The 20227-nt window shown below is 43.7% G+C and overlaps 2 protein-coding genes across 3 annotated transcripts in view; one reads left to right on the forward strand and one right to left on the reverse strand.

Moving 5' to 3' along the window:
- Positions 1-2507, forward strand: part of Abcg8 (ATP binding cassette subfamily G member 8) — an 18093-nt gene extending 15586 nt beyond the window's left edge. For both annotated transcript variants that reach the window (XM_021217972.2, XM_029531559.1), the window contains exons 12-13: positions 426-553; positions 639-2507. In XM_021217972.2, coding sequence (XP_021073631.1) covers positions 426-553; positions 639-776 — 266 coding nt within the window. In that variant the 3' untranslated portion in view covers positions 777-2507. The remainder of the gene's footprint in view (positions 1-425; positions 554-638) is intronic.
- A 4579-nt stretch (positions 2508-7086) lies between these two features.
- Lrpprc (leucine rich pentatricopeptide repeat containing) overlaps positions 7087-20227 on the reverse strand; it is an 86712-nt gene continuing 73571 nt past the window's right edge. Inside the window, exons 31-38 of the mRNA XM_021217727.2 lie at positions 18699-18787; positions 14685-14886; positions 12459-12598; positions 12254-12369; positions 10010-10084; positions 8951-9035; positions 7742-7884; positions 7087-7300 (exon numbers count right to left, since the gene is read on the reverse strand). Of these exons, the coding sequence (XP_021073386.1) occupies positions 7244-7300; positions 7742-7884; positions 8951-9035; positions 10010-10084; positions 12254-12369; positions 12459-12598; positions 14685-14886; positions 18699-18787 (907 nt within the window). The 3' untranslated portion in view covers positions 7087-7243. The remainder of the gene's footprint in view (positions 7301-7741; positions 7885-8950; positions 9036-10009; positions 10085-12253; positions 12370-12458; positions 12599-14684; positions 14887-18698; positions 18788-20227) is intronic.

Here is a 20227-nt window from a genome sequence, read left to right on the forward strand (position 1 = left end):
TCCCCAGGGTCAGGGTCCTCCTCTCCCAGCAGAGTGCTTCCCCAGGGTCAGGTCCTCCTCTCCCAGCAGAGTGCTCCCCAGGGTCAGGATCCTCCTCTCCCAGCAGAGTGCTCCCCAGGGTCAGGATCCTCCTCTCTCAGCAGAGTGCTCCCCAGGGCCAGGGTCTCTGGTGTGTTGTTGTCTGAGTATCCTGTGAAGCTGGGCACATGCAGCATATAATGAAATGACTGTCCAGAATAAGTAGCAATCCAACATGTAGGTCCCCTGTTCTTGGCCCTGTCAGCATAGTGTCCCCAACCACAGCTGTTACTCCTTGTCTCTTTTGCTCCTTGGTCTTTCGAGGACTCTTCTGGCTATAGCTAGCATGAGTCCTCTCTCCAGAGGAGCAGAGACCACGTGAATAACACAGCTCTTGCTGTCTTCAGTGCCTGCATGGATCTCCAAGCTGTCGTTCCTCCGATGGTGCTTCTCGGGGCTGATGCAGATTCAATTTAATGGACACCTTTACACCACGCAGGTCGGCAACTTCACCTTCTCCGTCCTCGGAGACACGGTAAGTAGTGAAGACTGGGAGTTCTAAATTCAACTGCTACTGAGGGGACAGCATCCTTGGGCGCTCACCAAATGTCTGTCTGCAGATGGTCAGTGCCATGGACCTGAACACACATCCGCTCTATGCGATCTACCTCATCGTCATCGGCATCAGCTATGGCTTCCTGTTCCTGTACTATCTGTCCTTGAAGCTCATCAAACAGAAGTCAGTTCAAGACTGGTGAGACTCAGCCTTGCTCCCACTGGCGGGACCCTTCTCCCTGGGCTGGAAGCCCTGAGGAGTCAGACTGGGGACAAGGCTCACACAGATCTCAGGCAGCAGCCACGTCTTAGTGCTGCAGTGGCACAGGTCAGCCACAGGATGGCAGTAGAATAAAGACAGTTGAGAGGTGTTTCTGCTCCCGGGGCTGAGCTTGTGATGGGAGAGAAACAGGTACTTGATGGACCTACAATGTTGCTCATCCATTTTATATCTTTATATAAACAACCCAGTATGGAATGGGAACCAATTATATGAATTGAGTAACTAGGCTATGCAGAAATTTCTGGAATCCTGAGAGGATAGTGGTTTATAACAATATGTTTAGCTTTCTCTTCTACCATTCTCACACTGTTAAGCCACTTCCAATACAGAGGGCAACCTAAAACAAACTAGCAAAATATTTTCTCTTATCTCTGTGTGGATCCCTGGACTCCAACCCCCAAAGTTGGACAGCTGGGAGTTGATTGAGCATCTACTCAACGGGTATGGTATAAAGCATGGCGTGTGGCTATTGTCATTTCTTCTCGGAACAACCCACTGATGTGAGCAGCATCCTGTTATATCGGTGAGGACATCGTGGCAAAGACAATGGAATCAAAAAGACCTTTGGGCATTACAGAGCAAAACGCCAGGCCTGAGATGCCTCTAGAAATAGTTTGCAGAGTCTATGGGAGCTCAGCCAGGCCTCAGAGTTGCATCCCCCTAGCCGGGGTTCAGAATCAGCTTTCACAGTGGCCAGAGGATGTGCTGGTGCACATCCAGATTGCTTCATGCCTGTGTTGAGGATCCCTCCCCGCCCCCCGCCCCTCCCAAAGCACGGAGCTGGGAGGGGCTTGTTTCCAGAGGAAAACAAGTCTGAAACGAAAAGAACCGTTGGGGAGGGTGTTTGAGGCCAGGAGAGGTGTTCTCCACTGGTTCCCTGGGTCCTGACTGTGTCCACTCTGGTTCCTGGCCAGCTTCATGATGTCACTGGATGCTGAGGTAGGCAAAATCCCAGGCCTGCCCGGATCTGTGGTCTCAGCATCGTGTGTGCAGACCCCAGTGTGAGCAGCAGCTGCACAGCACCCACTGGGCTCAGGGAGTCCACACAACCCTGTTGCCACCATCCATTGCATAGATGTCACTCAAGAGCCACAGGGCCCTCATGCAGAGCAGAGTGAAAAGCACCCTCTGATTGCTTCTTTCAGTTCGGAGGAGCTAGCTCTTCAGTGCCCACTGACTTTCTAGGGTAGCTTTTAATTTGGATTTATCTGGGGCATTTCTCAATTAAATCCTGGCTGGGCCCCTAAGGTCAGAATATCCAGGAATGAAATTGGTTTTTCCCTAGTGTGTCCTGTCGGGCGGCAAACAGTTCCCACTTGCGTGCTGCTGACTCTGATTGCCTGACAGAAGGCATGTCTGCTGGAACCCTCCACATTCCTCGCTTCCCTCTTTTCATAATTAATAAAGCTTTTGGATGCCATGTCTGGAGACCATGACTTGTTCATTCTTCATCCAGCTTTCCATACTTCCTGAGTTAGTGCTATAAGTTATATACTTGTGGAATCCCATTTTAATTTAGCTGTAATCCGTTGCCATCATTAGTTTGGGTGCTTGGATTGTCCCTGACTTAGCCAGTAAAATACTCAAGCTGGCTTCTATATCTTTTTAATCATGTTCCTTTCATTCACTGGGAACTCTAACAAAACAAAGTATTTGGGGATCGTGGGTCATCTTGAATTTTCCAAGCTCAGCCCCTGGGATTGGATGCTTGACTTTTTAGTGGGAAAAGATAGGAGCCCAGATGTGAATAATGAGTCTGTTCTGCTGCTGTGCATCTGTGCATCGCTACTTCAGGACTCTCAGTGGGCAGTGAGTAAACACGTATGCATATGCGCATGTGTGTACTCAGTCTTAACTGCGTATGTGTTCATGTTAATACTCCATAGTTCACCCAGCACTCGCTCTAACAGCTTTGTCTTCTCCAGCCTGTGCATGGGAGACACCGGAGTCTATCCCTCTTCTGATGAGTCCTGTCTATACTCTACCTTTGGCTCATTCCCCATGCATGACTGGATCTGCAGAGCCTCCAGTCTGTCCTGCACTCCCTCCCCAGATCCCAGCTCTGTTTTGGTAACCCACTGTCTTTAGGCCTGGATGGAGAAGTGTAGAAGAAGAGGAAAACTGGAAGTCATCTGACTTTGTAAGCTTGCCACTCAAGTGTGCTGTGGTACCCAGAACTCAGGGCACTAAAGATGCTGAAACTCAGGCTTGTCCCCACAGCAGAAGTCCTGTCTGAGTGCATCATAGTTGGTGTTGATGCACCCTAGACTTTAACTCCATGGGTTGGTTTGGTTGAAAAATGTTCTCCAGGGCACACAGGGCCTGGGAAGAGAAAGGTTGGGCACTAGGAACACCCAGTGCCCCTTATCTCCATTGCAAAGGGGCAGAATTTTCTTGTGGGTTAAGGATAACTATTTTAGGCTTTGATAGCCATATAGCCTGCCAGTATGCTGTGCTGGTGTGAACTGCCCAAACCACAGTAGAATGTGGAGGATGAGGGTGTGTTCCAATAAGACAGCTTACAGAAGCACATAGCTCCTGGAATTGGCCTGAGGCTGCCGCTTGCAGACTCTTGATCCAAAGATGAAAGTTCTAAAATGTACATTGTAAACTCACCAAATTCAAGCTACTATTGATGGGGGACTAACAAACTGAAAATAATCACCTGTGTTGACTCCAATATTTTTTGTAATTTTTAAAAACAGTTGTTGCTCTTAAATAAAGATACTTAAAACATAATCTTTCCCTGGGTTGACCTGTCTACAGGAGTAGACTGCTTGCTTTCTTTTACTCATTCTTAAAAATCTTCTCTTGATCTTAGATTAAACCACTCACACACAGAGAAATACTGAAAAGTATGTCAAATCCAAGTGGTAGCAGACCTGTGACCAAGGGTCCTTCCAACACTCAAATTACTTAGCAGAAAAGCGTGGCCTGGCCCAGGGGAGCAGCTTCCTTAGGGCAGACCAGCCATGAGGCACTGGGAGGCTGCAAAGGAAGGAAGCCCTTGGATATTTTGCTGCTTACAGATTATTTGGACAACATAGTCAGTGTGCGTGCCTGAAAATGTCCTCATGTCGGCTCCCATCTTACCTCTGATGTCACTTGTGTTTGATAAACTAGTCTTTCATCTAGGATGGTTCCGGTGAACAGCTAGGGTAAAGAGCTTGGTGACAGAGGAGGTAATTAAGTCAAAAGCCTGAGGCTCAAGCCCAACACCCAAACCTAAACAAATATTGCCAGCCATGGTCCAGAGCAACGTACAGTGTCCATGTTAGGGAGGGCAGGCCGGTGATACAGCAGTGTGTGGGGCTTCCAGCTCGGAGTGAAACAGAAGCGTTCAGGAAGTGGGTTAGGATTTCTCAGCACATGCCCGCTGCCCACTGGCTAGGTGACCTGCTTGTTAATTGTATATGACAGCCTTGACTGTTTGTAGAGTTTAAGTGTTGTTTCTCTAAACTGAAAAACAGCTCTGCTGCTCCTTGCTAGAAAAAGGAAGCTTTTAAATTTTTTTTTTTTCCTTTTCCTGTTAACTTCATTATCTCTACTGTGCTAGGTCGGACCAGAACACAGTTGAAAGTTTGCCAACAGTGACAAGTATCTGAGGTCAACTTAACAGATTTCACATCCTCATCAGTTGGCCTCACCGACAAAGCTTTTTGTTTTGGAGGATTCCTTGGGCCTCAGATTCACTCTCCCAACTGAGCCACATTTCGGGGACCAAAGAATAGCACATGGAGGGGAACTGTCCAGTGTGCACACATCAGGCATTTCGTAAACAGAGCTTGCAAGGAAGCATGGCCTGAAATCCATGGGGCTCATTCCATGAGGCCCACTGTGAACCCACTAGGTAGGTCTGTAGAACATTAGGAGAACCCGGGAGCCTTGGAAAGAACTGACAGGCCAAGAATGGTTTCCAGTGGCTGCCAGGGCAGGGGTAGTGAAGACGGTACATTTGGATTTTAGCTCCAGCTACTGTCCAAAGCAGCTTGCAAGAACAGGAAGTCTGGAGTCTGGTCTGTACTACCTGGAGCTGATGTTTCCACTCTTTATGCAAAAGAGAAGTGCCTGCTTTCACTCTGCTAATGCAGCCACTTTCTTTATTTGTACTCAGGCTGTATAATGTGGGCTTTGTAAAGTCTGCTGGCCTGAAAGCAGGATACATTTCTAATGGAAACACTCCCACGCATGACTGTACAACAGCAAAGGGATAAATTACCGTGATTTTGGACCTCCTGTGGTTATCAGTTCTGCCACACTTGAGGAAATGTTGCTTTTGCTTAGAAATTCTACAAATATTTTTTTCAGAAAGGGAAATATTAAGTGAAAATTGTGCTGAAAGCCATGAGGGGAGGTGTGCAGAATGTATGCACTGCGGACGGGAGGCTCGATTATACCAGAGAGTGATTTGCAACATAAAGCTTGTTTATAATTTGCTGCGACTCATAAACTTGATTATACCGAGCACTGGCTATTGGATTAAATGGAAGAAAAAAATGTTTTTCAGTGTAAGATGTCCAGAAACTGGGAACACTGTATTAGAGTGAAGGGTGTTTTGTTGTTTAAAGTCCACTCTGACTTTTAGCTGGACTGCCTTATTTTTGTATTCTCATGGTTACTTCTTTCTTTTTTTGAGACAGGGTCTGTATGGTCATGGTTGGCCTTGAATTCAACACCTACCTGCCTCTGTTTCTCAAATGCTGGGATGAAAGGCATCTACAGCTATGCCCAGTGGGAAAGTCTTTGAAAAACACATTTTTATTTTACTTTTGTTTTTGCCTGCATTTAAATGCATATATGTGCCTTTAACACACATATGCATGGGGTATCCAGGGAGACCAGAACTGGACACTCTGGAAGCTGAGTTACACGCACAGGTGGTTGTGAGCAATCGTATGGGTGCTAGGTGGGAACTGAACCCAGGTCCTTTGCAAGAGCAACAAGTTCTTTTAACCACCAAGCCATCTCTCCAGCCCAAGAAAAAGACTTTTTAGAAAGCCCTAGCTTACATCTGACTTATTGCTGCAAACCTACGCAAACTGACTTAGGTTTTCTTATCCTGATCATCAGGCAAGAGGGGTGCCTGGTATGGTAGTCAGTGCTTAGGAGCCATGGAACTCGATACACATGATTCAATTTAATGTGATGCTGCACATCTGAGGGATAGACTATGGGATCAAGAGCCAGAGCTCACAATCTGTCCAGAAGGTAATGAGAGATGCATGCAGCCACGGGAGCCTTGGACAGGCAATACTGATGACCAAGGGCTTCTGAATTCTGTGACCATCTCTGCAGTGCTTAAAAGATGCTCCTCCCCTTGGAGTGTCAACACATCTGAACTCAATTGTTTTTGCCTGAGATAAGAATTTCTTTATGTGACCTTGGGTGACCTAGAACTAAATATGCAAATTAGGCTGGCTTTGAACTCAGAGATCCTCCTGCCTCAGCCTCTGGTGCTGGGACTGAATGTGTGTGCTACCACACCTAGATCTATTTCTCAATTCTCTGACAACTTTGCTCCTCAGAGACACAGTTTAGCACAGGAAACAGCTAACTAACTCACTGGTTCTCCACATCAAGCTAGACATCCGATGAGGAAGTCCTATACTTCTACTAAAAATTCAACTATGGGCCTTTGAGATTGCTTCAAGCTATCACATAAATATTTGATAGGATTTTTAAAATTGGCAGTTGACAAGTACTAAAATATACTTTATTCAGAGAAATTCTCATTTAAATTATATTGGTTTTTGGTACATGAACATATATGTACATACTTACGAGTTTGGAATGATGGTTACTTTTAGAATGAAGGACTTTGCTTGCTTACTTTGAGGGCAATTCCTAACAAAGCTTTTCTAACATTTGCTGGTGACTTCGCCGTCTTAAATCTGCTTCACAGTCTTACCCGTATGCTCTAACAAGCTTTAGGATAATGAGGGACTACTGTCTATTCTTAAATTTGACTACAAACCAGTATTTAATCTATTCTCTTATGAGTCACAGTAGCTTGTACAAAAAAAACCCTGAAACCAAAAAAGGGGGCACCCCAGCCACTGCACTTCAGTAAGGACCCTTGGAGCTCTGAGACCTTAAAGAAAATGTCATCATTTGTGTTTAGAAAAAAGGAAATAAACAAAACCCCCAAAAGACCCAGTGACTAAATATATATTCTTATTGGCAATACAGTGGTGAATGGTGTATTTTACACATAAAAAATACATAAACACTTAAATTTTCATTTGTTTATTTTCCTCTCAAGTACATTTTAGAAATAACATTTAGACACAGGAACGTGTGCACAGACAGACAGACAGACAGACAGACAGACAGACAGACAGACACACACACACACACACACACACACACACAACTGTTCTGCTTCTCTCATGAAGGGTTTTCCTGTGCTTCCTTTAGTTGCTTTATATAAAATGCAAAGCTTTCCTGTTAAGGAGAGAGAAAGAAATGACAGTTACGAGCAAGCAGAACCCAGACTTTAAAGGCAGTGAGCATGGGGGTCCCTGCCCCTGGGCTGCAGCTGAGTACCCACGCTTTACGCCTGGGCAGTCTTCTGTGTTTGCAAAATACCAAGTTCAAAAGCCTCAAGCTCTGCAGTAGAGAGCCAGGGCTAAGTCATATCTAATGTAGAAAATGCCTAAGGAAGTTTGATAAAGCCACAGCTAGCGGAAGGTTTGTAACACACCTTGCACTTACCCCAGGCCACTCTACCCAAGGTCACTCACAGCTTACACTTAGCTCTCCCAGATCCTCAGACACCTACTTCTTGGAAATTATTCAACCTGTTATCTCTTCACTCTCCTAGTCATAGAGTATACTTAGGCACACATAAACCTGTGGGGTATCTCTCTTAAAAACAATACTCACAGGGGGCTCGGGGAAGGGGACTGGCTCGCCAACATCCTTGAGCAAAGATGCATAGCGCTTGAGAAACAGGTCGTCCAGCTTCAAGTTCTTGGCTGTCAAATGCTCATACAGTGCTTTAGCAGAGGCCACATCTTTGTCTAAGACTGGAGAGTCAGAGGAGAGAGATGACTCACAGGTGAAGAGACCCTCTTCTTTCCCTCGCACCCTTTGCTGCCCAGGCGCCCCAGGGTCCGAGACAAGGGACTGCAAGCTCCCGTAGGGGGCCACTCAGAACCTACAGCCTGCCCACTCCTCCACAGCCCGCCTCCACTGTGCTCACTGTGAGGGAAAGGGAAAGGGAAAGGGAAAAGGAAAGGGGAAGGGGAAGGGAAAGGGGAAGGGTGGGCAGGCACAGGGAGCCTGAAGAACTCTACTCATGGCAGCAGCTGTAGCTAGCTGAGGAACCATGGTGTAAATGGAACGATCACATTCTCAACTATAAAGCAAGAGGCTGTGAGGAGCAGGGGTTAGCCCTGATGCTCTCGCTCAAGGGGAGGAGTGGGGACCTGCTGAAGCTCAGCCAGGCAGCTTCCCTGTGTAAGAGGCTCCCCTGCTGCAAGGGCTCTCATTCTGCAGGCCTGGGTCTGCATCTTTATCCACCCCTGCCCCAGTCGTCAGTGACCCCGTCCACTTTTTAAGGCATTTGATACTGTTTGTTACTTACATTAGGAGGCTATGGTTTCTGCTGTTTTTAAATACTGCAAGACTCCATGTGGGAACAAAGAATGGATTTACTGGTTTTGACTCTTAAGTCTGCTGCTCCACTCTACCTGAGTGTAATGAGCAGGTCTGAGGGTAGGACATGGACACATCAGCGTTTCATCTGCTCTGTGACAAACCTTCCACTGCCTCCTTCTCATGGACTGTCTGACTGTGGACATCGATGGCCGTGCACTCCAGCTGGGGCAGGAGATAAGCCTTGGCCTCAGTGGAGCTCAGAGGGAGGGAGAAGGGGTTTGCCTGGGACACTCTGAGGTGCTCGGAACATTTCTGGGTCGGGTCAGAGCTCTAGGGATAACCCCACGCTTCTCTACAGTTTAAACGTAGTCCAGAGCTAAGTGAATGAGTGAGGGTCTGAGATTTAGGGATATCCCTTTGAGCTGATCTCAGTTGACTATACTTAGAAGTATTTACATCACTTGAATAATGTAATAAGATTAAATTTATTACCATAGCTTTTCATGCTGCAAGAATATACTTTATGATTTTCACGTAACTCAGGAATCAGTTCTAACAAGGTCTTCAGAACTGGTGCCTAGGAAGGTAAACGAAGGCAATACTCAAAAGCAGCCTGCAGAGCAGCACACACACACGGGTAACACACACGGTTAACACACACGGGTAACAAGCTACTACAGTTACAGCACAGCCACCACTCTACTTCAGGGATCATTTGACTTCTGTGTATCACAGCATTTGGTGTTAACTTGATAAATCACAGCTAGATAAAAATCAACATTTTTAATAATTAAAGGCATTTCATTTACATTTCTGAATGCTTTCAAAAATAACTATAAAACAAAATCAAAGGACTGAACACTTCTTTTATCAACTGTTAACTTATCAAAAAGCTGTAAGATCAACTTTACAGAAATAAGTTGTATTTTAACGTAAAAAGAATTCAGGATAAACTATGATGATAAAGGCTCTGCAGCACCCCCTATCGGGGACACTAAGTGCATCAGGGTTTCCGGAGGGTGATTTCACTGCCTGGAGGGCTTCCTGCAGAGACTACAGGCTCCACTGAGTAAGTCTGCAGTGACCTTCACAGAGTTCTTACCCAAGTCCAATCTAGTTAAGTACCCACTGCACTGTCAATCAATGCACTGTGCTCAGTACTTAAAGGTCCTAACCACGCCCAACCCTCAGCAGAGTCAGTTCACACACAGATCCGTCCGAGGCTCTCCTGAACACCTTCCTGCCCCTCTCCTGAGGATGTATTTAAGACCGAGGGTCATGCCAAGATTTGTTGCACCCTGTGAAGGTTCTACCATCAAACTATACACCAGCATCCAAAACAAAATAGGGCCTGTTGTCTGTCTGTCTGTCTCTCTCTTACACACACACACACACACACACACACACACACACACACACACACACACACAATTTAAAAAGTAGCCAAATATAGACAGGCTATGTCTCCCTCTCTGTGGAGTTTTCAGTGAGGTTCTGAGCCGACACGGGTCAGGACCACCTGACAGACCGGCTAGTAACAAAGCACCGTACCTTTTTCGGTTTCTGAGCAGTCCTGAGACAGAACACCGACAGAATTGAGCTCTGCTCGGCAATGGCACTGCATCTCTAAAAGGTAGAACAGTGTCAGTGGAGGTGTTAAATAAGCCAGTCAGGGAGAATCTTCCCAATTAAGGAAGCTCCCAGTGATAGAGCAGTGCACCCTGCCCACCAGGAGCCCACCACCCAGCCAGGTTTACTTAGGCACGAAAGGGGGCGATGGGCGAGCTGTGTCAACCCTGGTGAGTGTGGTTCTCTGCATCAGCGATGAAGTTTGTTTAAAGAGAAGAGGGAAAAATTAAACTAATGCTTCAACAAGCACAGAGCAAGGCTCAGGATGCAGAGAGAGGGAGAAAGGACCACCGCTCCTCGCCAATTACTCTGCCAAGCATTCACAAGTGAGCTAGGGATCATAAGGTTAATTATACATTTAATAAGGTGTCAGGGAGATAACTGCTCATTTCTTTATAAAAATTAAAATGTACAAAGCAAGTTCTCTTTAAAGTATAATTACCTACACTTATGCATACAAAAGGACTGATTTCAATCTCTGTAGTTATAAAAGGCTTTCAATGCAATAGACAGCCAGTGCTTGAGAAAGAGACAAAAGTTAAACTAAAAAAGTTTCTATGACAGACCAGATAAATCAAGTGTCTATCCAGTCCTAGATGCTTTAGTCAAATGAAATATGGCAAGACAATATTTTAGTTTACACTCATCGCAGATGTCATCCTCCAAGTTTCTAACAGCACAGTGCTCGTTCAAAGCTTTATAACACTGTCAATGCTAAGATGAATCGCATAAAAAACTTCTGGGACTCGCAGAACATTGGTGTTATGAACACCTGGGAACCCAGTGCTCCTCACTAGAGCAGCTCAGCTCTTCACTGTGTGGCAGGCAGAGATGGGGCTGCTGTCAGGTCTGCACTCAGCCACCACCAAGAGCTCCGAGGTATGGTACTGCTGCTGGAGACAGCTCTAAGCACGGCTGCTGGCAATTCTGCTTCTCTGGAAGGCATGAAAATGGTGGCTCACAATGAGCTGGTAGAGCCAGCAAGGGCCTCCTCTGGAGAACCATCAGAAGAGTGTGTTCCAGGTGAATGAACACCTCCACCAGTGTGGCTAGGTATCTGTGCTTACAGCCCAGGGTAACCTGTTAGCTCCAAACCCAGGGAGATAAAGCGGAAAAGAAGGCTGGCTCATGAGAGAACAAAGAAGATTCCCATAAAACTATTGTCAATTTCCTACAAAAGAAGTAAACAAACCAAACCAAATGGCAAGAACTTGAGAAAGCAGAAGTAATCTGCATCATTATATAACTGTTAAAGCAGAGGAAAATGTTCAGACACGCCTCTGTAAGTGGCGTGGCTTGTGCTGTCAAGCTAGACACACTTGGGTCAAACCTGGAGCTCAAGCCATTGGCTAGAGTGCGCCGTCCACATCTTCACTTACTCCTCCCAGCTGGTAGGAGCGGAAGTGAACGTAACAGTATTTACAATCAGAAATTGGTCCCAGGCCTCAATTTGACACAGGGAGTCTACACAAACACAGCCGCTGGCGGGATCACCGTGACTGTTTGACTGCCACCTGCTGGGAAGGGGCCCCCGGCGGTGCCTGTTTGTGTACACTGCCAGCAGTGGCGGATCACCCACCGCTCCAGCGCGCTTGGCACAGCTTTCTATTTAGAGCTGTTAAAATGGCATGAATGCAGTCGTCTCCTCTCCTCCAGATTGCTGATTTAACTGAGTGCGGGCCACAGAGAGCCACATTTGTCATTTAATGTGTCTGTGACACATTAGTGAATAGAAAGCAAATTCAACTCTTAATAAACCTTGAATAAGGCACTGAGAATGTTTGAGTATTCAAGTTGAGAAGCTGTACGTGAAAAGCAAACATTTCCTACTTCTTGTTTGCAAACTGTGTTGCCATGGTGATGCACAGTATTTAGAGCATTAAAGAAATTAGGAACCCAAAAGATCTGATGCTTTGCATTACCCATCTTTGTAGAAACACTTGTCTCAGTTTCCTACTTGATGCCTGTCTTAATTACTAGGATTTCCAGTTCGACCTGACATCTTTAAAATTGGCAATATACAGCCCAATATACAGGGTTGTCATGCAATCTGGATTCACACTGAACTCCGGGGTTCTAGCAGGAGTGTCATCCATCCCGTGCACTCCTGTCTAGTCCTCTCCTAGGTCACTTCAGGAGCCCCAAGCCCCAATGAGGAGTCGTTACCTCTAAGAGAGCTCTGGCCTCATCCACCTTGCCTGAATCCACAAGCTGTAGGAAGAGATCAGTGACCGGCTTGTAAAGTGCAAACTGATTCGCCAACCTCTCAGACATGATGCTTACTGCAAGAAACATAGGTAAGAAAAAGCTTTCACTAAACGGGAATGACAAAGATGAGCTTCTACACTCTTTTAACAGCGAGGCAACTCACACTTTTCTAGCGCTGGTCCCATCTGCTCTTCTATTACTTTTCTGAATAGATATGACAAGCCAAAGTACTGAGGTTCTATGACTTGGTTCTCTGAAGCAAGCATGTGCTCAATGTTTTCTATGGCAGCATCAATTTTATTACTGTAAAAAAAACAAAACCATAATAAAATATTTACTTGTATAAAATTGCAGTCCGTTTTAACCCATGTGGATACTCATGCAAATACTTCAGAAAAAAGGGACTATATTTATAAGCAACCAGATTAATAACAATAATTTTCAAAGCCTATCATGTAACATAATCTAGTTATATAGATATAAAATGCTATAATTTTGGTTTTATAAATCACAGGGGGCACTAGAATATGAAGCAAAGACAATACATGACATTTGGAGATTAAAAAAATAAAAAGATCATACAGCCAAAAGTTGTATTTTTCATGGATAACAGAGATTTCTTTTCATCGGGCACCATATATTTGGAAAATATTTAATACTAGAATCCTCAGAAAAGGGCACTTTTGGGGGAAAAAAGAGAAATTCTGTGGCCTTCCTGAACAAAGTAGGAAATAATATCCTTCTCACTACATTGTGATGAAGTAATCTATGACTGATCTATGCAGTTATAACGTGCGCCATAAATCAACTTCATGTTGAAATTAGTACATTAAGAGTAAGAATTCTGGGCTGGAGAGATGGTTCAGGGGTTAAGAGCACTGACTGCTCTTCTGAAGATCCTGAGTTCAAATCCCAAAAACTACATGGTGGCTCACAACCACTGTAATGAGATCTGACACCCTCTTCTGGTGCATCTGAAGATAGTTACAGTGTACTTATGAATAATAATAAATAAATCTTAAAAAAAAAAGGAATAAGAAATTAAAAACAAGCATCTTATAGGCTTAGGTAGAAGAGTTATTAAGTAAGTAAAAACATGTTTTCCACAGCATAAAAAATAATATATAAAAACATTCATCTAGCTCTTACATAGATCAAATTTTAAAAATCACTTTTTCTTACTAAAATGAAGTTTGAAACTCTATTTAGGGAAATAGTTTAAATTTATAATGGCTGTCTTGCCTGCATGTTTACGCGGACATCAGGGGAAGTGTCAGAGCCTACATGGCTGTGAGCCACCATGCTGAACCTGGGTCCTTTGGAAGACATCGGTTGGCTCATAAAGAAACGAGCCATCTCTCTAGCCCCGAGGAAACAGTTTAAAGTTAGAACCAAAACATTTTCTACTAAAAGAAACAGGAATAAACAAACAAAAATACCTCTTGCAAAACAGTATTTTAATCCTGTATCTATACATCCAAGCTTAACTACTAAAGAACATCTCCCTTAAAAGTGTTAGCAATATGAATTCTAGATTATTCTTAGACTTTTTTTTCTGAGGTTTCATTACACAGCCCAGACTGTCATCAAACTCATGATCCCTCTGCCGCAGTCTTCTGAGCTCTGGGGTTATGGGCCTAAATCATCCTGTTCACTCTCATGACACCTTAGTATGTGTAAGGCATCAGGGACATCAAAGAATCTGGCTGCTTGTCCCTCTCCAACGGCAATGAATCAAGTCTGAACACTTCTCTTCTTGTGGATGTGTACTGACGGGGAGAAATGCTGAGCCAGTTTTAAAATGCTTGGAAGAGAACTCAGGGTCTTATGTTTGCTGGCCAGGTTCTCCATCACAAAGCTACACATCACAACCATGGAGATGTGTGTTCTTAACAGGCTTCCCAAGTCCTGTGTCAGTATTCTAGCAGTGTGTTAAGACTCTAAAGAACTGCTGATTAGGGTAAGAAATCACTTTAATTTTTATAAAAGAAGTATTTTAATTACGAGGCACATGTGTTCATATTTTATATACACACATTTAAGTGTATATGGACATACACATATAGCTTGTATGGAACATGCACACATACATATACACACACATAGAAGTGTACATGGACACATACACATATAGCTTATATAGATCATGCACACATACGTATGAGTCAGCAGCTGTGGAGTCTATTTTATGAATTATAAACGTTTAGTCTAAGACTAAAGATAAAATACATTTTAACATGATTAATTTTAATAGTAAATAATGAACATAATAATTAGGATTGAACATTTCCGATGACTGACATGTTTTCCAAAAGGAGCAAAGGACAAGAACATTTTAAAGGTGGTCATCTGAGATAATCCTCAGTCAAGAAAGCTTGAAAATACTTACTTCTTCATCTGGGCCAAAGCGATGTTATTGATAAAAACCATTTTTGAGAGTCCAATTGTGTCAAGTCCATTCACCATCTTCTGAATGGCCTCTATGCTTTCCACATCACCCTTCAAGGCCAACGCCTGGATGAGGCGGGTCACGGCGAGCTCGGACGGAACCTGCTCCAGATCCAAGGTTGCTCTCAGAGTTGCCAGAGCCGCTGCAATGAGAAGCGGAGGGAGGGCTGACACATACTGACTTTAACATACCTTGAAAACCACCTTTTCAACAATAGCATCAATGGCTAAACTAAAAAATATATAAATAATTCATCTTAGATTACAGAAAATATTGACACTTTGTAAAAAGTCTTTTTAAAAATGCTGCATCTGCCTGTGACGTGTCAGGAAGGAGGCAGCTGTGACTGACAACAAGTTCCATTCAGTTCTGTTCATGGACTAGTTCATGAGAAAAGTAGGAGAAAGGAAGAACTTTTTTGTAAAAAATGTGCATTGGTGTTTTGTTTGCAAATGTGTCTGTGTGATCATGACAGATCCCCTGGAACTTAGGTTACAAATAGCTGTGAGCTGCCATGTGGGTGCTAGGAATTGAACCTGGGTCCTCTGGAAGAGCAGCCAGTGCTCTCAACCACTGAGCCATCTCTCCAGCTCTGAAAGGAAAAATTTTTTCTTTCTTTTTTTAAAAAAAGAATAAACCAAAACCCAAAACCAAAACCAAAACAAAACAAAAAACAAACAAACAAAAAAACAAAAAGCAAACAAATAACTTCAATCCACATTAACAATTCCCCAAGTTTTACTAATTCAAAGCCCACATAATCATGAAAACATTTTAACATCTTATTTTCATTCTTGAAAATGGTCCAAACAGAAGTGAATCCCACAAACCCAGCCGCATGGAGTGAGTGTCACGGAACTGCACACTCACACATCTCCCACACATCCAGGCTCCAGGCAGACATTTGCTTCATTCAGTTTTCAAAGAAAATAAAGCTTATTGCCTCTTAGGGCTACAGTCAGGGGTTTCCTTGTGTAAATGCTCATAATTACAAACACTTGACGACACAAATATGGAATGCCTTCCCACTTTACAGCCTTGCAGAAAGGGTGGTGAGATCTTTGTGTTAAGTGAGGTGGTGGCAGCGAGGAGCGGCACTAATACTTAGCATAACAATCACTTCCCAGGGAAGAAACTTCCCAGCTTTGCAGCAATTAAACCACAGCACCCTAGACAAAGCTAAGGCTCTCCAGGCACTTCCAGAAGGAGAGCAGCTTATCTTCACAGGGGAAGGGAGAGGGTAGTAATTAAACAGTCTATTAAAAACAATGAAGTAAAAGACATGATCAATTTAGTCTTCTTTACTGAATAAACTACTATAATTCCAAATTTACACAGGATCCAGCCCACTGACTGTCAAACCCTGAAATGGGAAAACAGTTTAAAAAGTGGTAGATGTTACAAATATGTATGCACACACCAGAAACAAAAATGCCTATATACTACTTTAAAATATAATGCACAGAAAATCAGCTTGATAGTATCTTGTTAAAGGGTGGACATATACAGGCAATTACGCTCAATATCCTTGGTATTTAAACCCACTGTCAGGGAAGAGCTTTCTGCTAGTGGATAAAAGTTTTAAAACAAAACAAAACAAACACAAACGGCTCAGACTGGTTAAGCATTCACTACAATGCAAGCGCAGGCTCAGAAGCCCTGCTCAAAGAACCTTCCTGCACTTAGAAGCGGAGGCTTGGCGGCCTAGTATTTCTTTTCCCTAGGTTAAAGGCCCAGAGCTGAATGCCAGGCTAAGACCCTGCCCCATTCCAGGTGCTGCACCTCTTGGAAAGGAGAATCGAGAGGCGAGCAGAACAGACCAGTGTGTGCCTATCCAAGGGGAATACAAGAGCTTCTTATAATAACCACACCACAGAATGTGCCATCTGTGCCATGAATGACCGACCTAAGGATCACCAGAGTGATCCCTACCCATGCCCCTTGTCTTCAAGTCGTCTTTGACTCACTCAAAATTCCAATAGTCCTTGCAATTACTCTCTAGTAAGACTGAGTGTACTGCTTAGCACAGCAGCTATTGACAGTCTGCAAAAGTATTAGTTCGTAAATTACTCTAAGACTTAATTGGTGTTTACTGCCATAGATAAATTTGATTAAAATAAAGTCGGGGGGGGGGGCTGGAGAGATGGCTCAGCGGTTAAGAGTACAATTCCCAGCAACCACATTGTAGCTCAACCATCTGTAATGAGATTTGATTTGATTTGTGGTGCATGTGAAGCCAGAACACTCATAAAATAAATAAATATTAAAAAAAAAATAAAGTTGGAAGAGTCAGCAAATCTGAGACTGAAGAAAATCAGGAACTCTCTTTGGCTACAGAGCGAATGTGGCCATGGGAACAGACCATTCCTGCCTTGTTGATGAGCCCTGTGCCTTACAGCCAGCACAGTGTGGCTTGGGCAGCGAGGGCTGGTGGAAGTGGAAGGAGGGTCAGTGGGCTCTTGACTCCTCCGAGTGTGCCCACACCTGACAGCAGACACCACACCATGCACAGCACTGAGGGAAGGGTGGGAGTCAGGAAAGGGCCTTGGGCCATAGTTCCAAACTGAATTCTTAAAGTTAAAATAAATCTGTTCTTTGTGTCCATAGAAACATTAGCTATTTAAAATTTAAAGCTGACTGTAATCCCCTCTGTTTCTGAGACAGTCTCACTGTGGTCCGGTATCCTGGCAGTCTAGGCCGGCTCAAATATGAACAGTCCTCCTGCCTCGGCCTCTCGTGTCCTAGGATTACAGTGTGCACTGCTGTGTCCACTTCAAAGTTTCAAAGTCTTAAAATCTACATGAAAAATAAACCTCACAAAATCATTTCTATTGAAAATAAAAACCTTCAAATTTTAAAAACAAGCCACACTGCATCTCCCAATTACAATTCAAAACTGTCCGAAAGCCAGCTGGTATGCAGTGTGCCTGAGGAAGGGCTGCAGCTCTGCAAAGAGAAATGGTCACCGTCCGGAGGAAGACAGCTGAGGACCAGCAAGCTAAGGTATTGTAGGCCACTACGGCTGAACAATCACACAGCCAGCTCCACACAGGAGATGCAAACTATTTGATGAATTGCAAAGCAAAGAGAAGCATTATTATCAGAGCCTGGGGAAGAAACCAGCGCGGCAGTTAAGAGCTGAAGAGCAGAGCTTCTAACCTGAGTCTCTTAAGGGCTGGCTACACTGACTAAAATTCAGCCCCAAAAGTTAATTGAAAAGCTGCTTCCCTAACCTCAAAAGTCATCACTGACCCCCCCCCCCCCCAAGAGCTAATCTACCCCACTGTAAACCCATGAACAGGCTGAGGAACCATCGGCTCCCATGTCCCAGTCCTTCTCAGTCACCTTTGTGTCCTCAGAGTTACCCTTGTGACATGCAACTCTAAACAACTAAACAATCGCTGCATTTCACTGTTCTTGGAGTTATGAACTATTTAAAAAGTATCAGATTAGGTTTTTTAAAAATCAATATTACAATCATTTGGTGCAAATCTCACACACTTAACACTCAATTTAACTCATTTGCTATCTCATATACAACCAACACAACATGCATGAAATAACTGCTGGGAATTGTTTCAGACCTCCAAAGTATGTTAATTTCCAAAGCAAAATGACTTGTGCTGTGAATTTTAACGCACTTGAAAGCCTGTACTTTCCCTCGTTCTGGAACACGAATTTTGCATGTCTGAAGAGCTGTGATTCATCTTAAGAAAGCCCATCTTGTGTTAAATGGGATGGAAACTGGACTAAGTGGTCAGATGACAGCACATTCATATTCAAGCCGTATTATAAATGCATGTACAGTAATTTACGTCTCTCAGCTACCACAAAAGGCTCTTGATAAGCAGGTAATTTGCTAAATGGACTCCTTTATCCAAGTATTCGAAGGGCGTTACAAGAAACCTCTGCAGAGGCATTAACGTGACGTAAAGGTCAAGCATTCTGACATACCTTTCAAATAATCCCGCCTAACTTGCCTTATGATGAGGAGGCTGTTGGCAGCATCGTTCAGTGTGAAGCCCTTGATGTGGGTCTCAGCGCTAAAAGAAGCAGACATTTAGAAAGGAATTACTGACATGCTTCTGATACGATAATAAACGGTTGAGCACCAAGGTGAAATTATAAAAACTACTGTTCGTATGTTAAAAATATTGCTGCAAAATATCGACCTGGAGACAGCTTTTGTGTTCTCCTGTCAATGGTTATAGAAGGATAATTTTTTTTTGCATTCTGACAGATGACAAAGTTGGAAATGAGCAACAAAAGAAACAAAGTACAAGATTTTTTTTAAACAATCGGTTCAGATTCTTGAGTGCTGACATATTAGGTGACGAAAATAACCGCATGCCCTGCATTGTTCACTGCTTTCTTTCTTCCTTTCTTTCTCTCTCTCTCTCTCTCTCTCTCTCTCTCTCTCTCTCTCTCTCTCTCCAGCAACAAAACTATTCTTCTAGCAACAAAAATGAACTATTTTCAGTACTGTATACTTTACATATAAACTAACGCATATTACTAACACCATATCATTTAGTTGATTAATTTTCAAATTTCTGTCATTTAGATAGTTTTTTAAAGGTTTTAAACAGAGCACAGAACCAAAACCATTGTTACACTAAAATTTAAAATTTCACATGATCACAGACTTAAAAACAAACTTCCTAACTAAAACTCAAGAGCAAAAAATAGCTTTACTTAGCACCAAATCCTATAGGAACAACTAAAACCAGATGAGACAGACAGACAAACCCCTGAAGTCTAACCGGAAGCATTTTGTTTGCTACACTGTTTGTCCATCCATGTCTTGGGATGAAATGTTAGCACCCCAACACCCCAGAGCTGACTTCCGATTAGGAAACACTAAGAGGTCACAAGGAGCAAGAGCTGCCTCATCGACTCAGCAGTGACCTTACTGTCAACCTCCATGGCTGCCAGCACAGGTCGAAGCCCTGAGCACAGTACAAGAATATCAGCCAGTGCCCACCCTCTCAGCCACTCTTCAGTCCCCACACACAGTACCTTCCCCTGACCAATCCCCATAGCTGCTGCTCAGTATGACCTTCCCCCTGTTCCATTTGTCAAAGCTTCTAAGTTAACAACTCTTAAGTGACGCCAACTGCTTTAAGAACCTGCTTCCCAACCTGTAGCATGAGTAAATAAAAATCAGGCACTATTACAATCCCACTTCTCACACTGTCGTCGTCGTCATCATCATCGTCATCATCATCATCTGTAATATACCATATTCACTTAATATTAATTACTTAGGCTGGGGTGGCAGTAGAGCATGTCATCCCAGCACTCAGGAGGCAGAAGCAGAAGAATCTGAGTTCGAGGCCAGCCTGGTCTACAGAGCTAGTTTCAGGACAACCGGGGCTATAGAGAAACACTGTCTCAAACAAAAATAAAAAGGGAGGTGGGGGAAAATGAACACAAAAACATACATATTCTTACAGTCTAAAACTAGCTTTTAATCCTAGCGC

This window comes from Mus pahari, chromosome 18 (genome assembly GCF_900095145.1).
Source record: "Mus pahari chromosome 18, PAHARI_EIJ_v1.1, whole genome shotgun sequence".
NCBI lineage: Eukaryota > Metazoa > Chordata > Mammalia > Rodentia > Muridae > Mus > Mus pahari.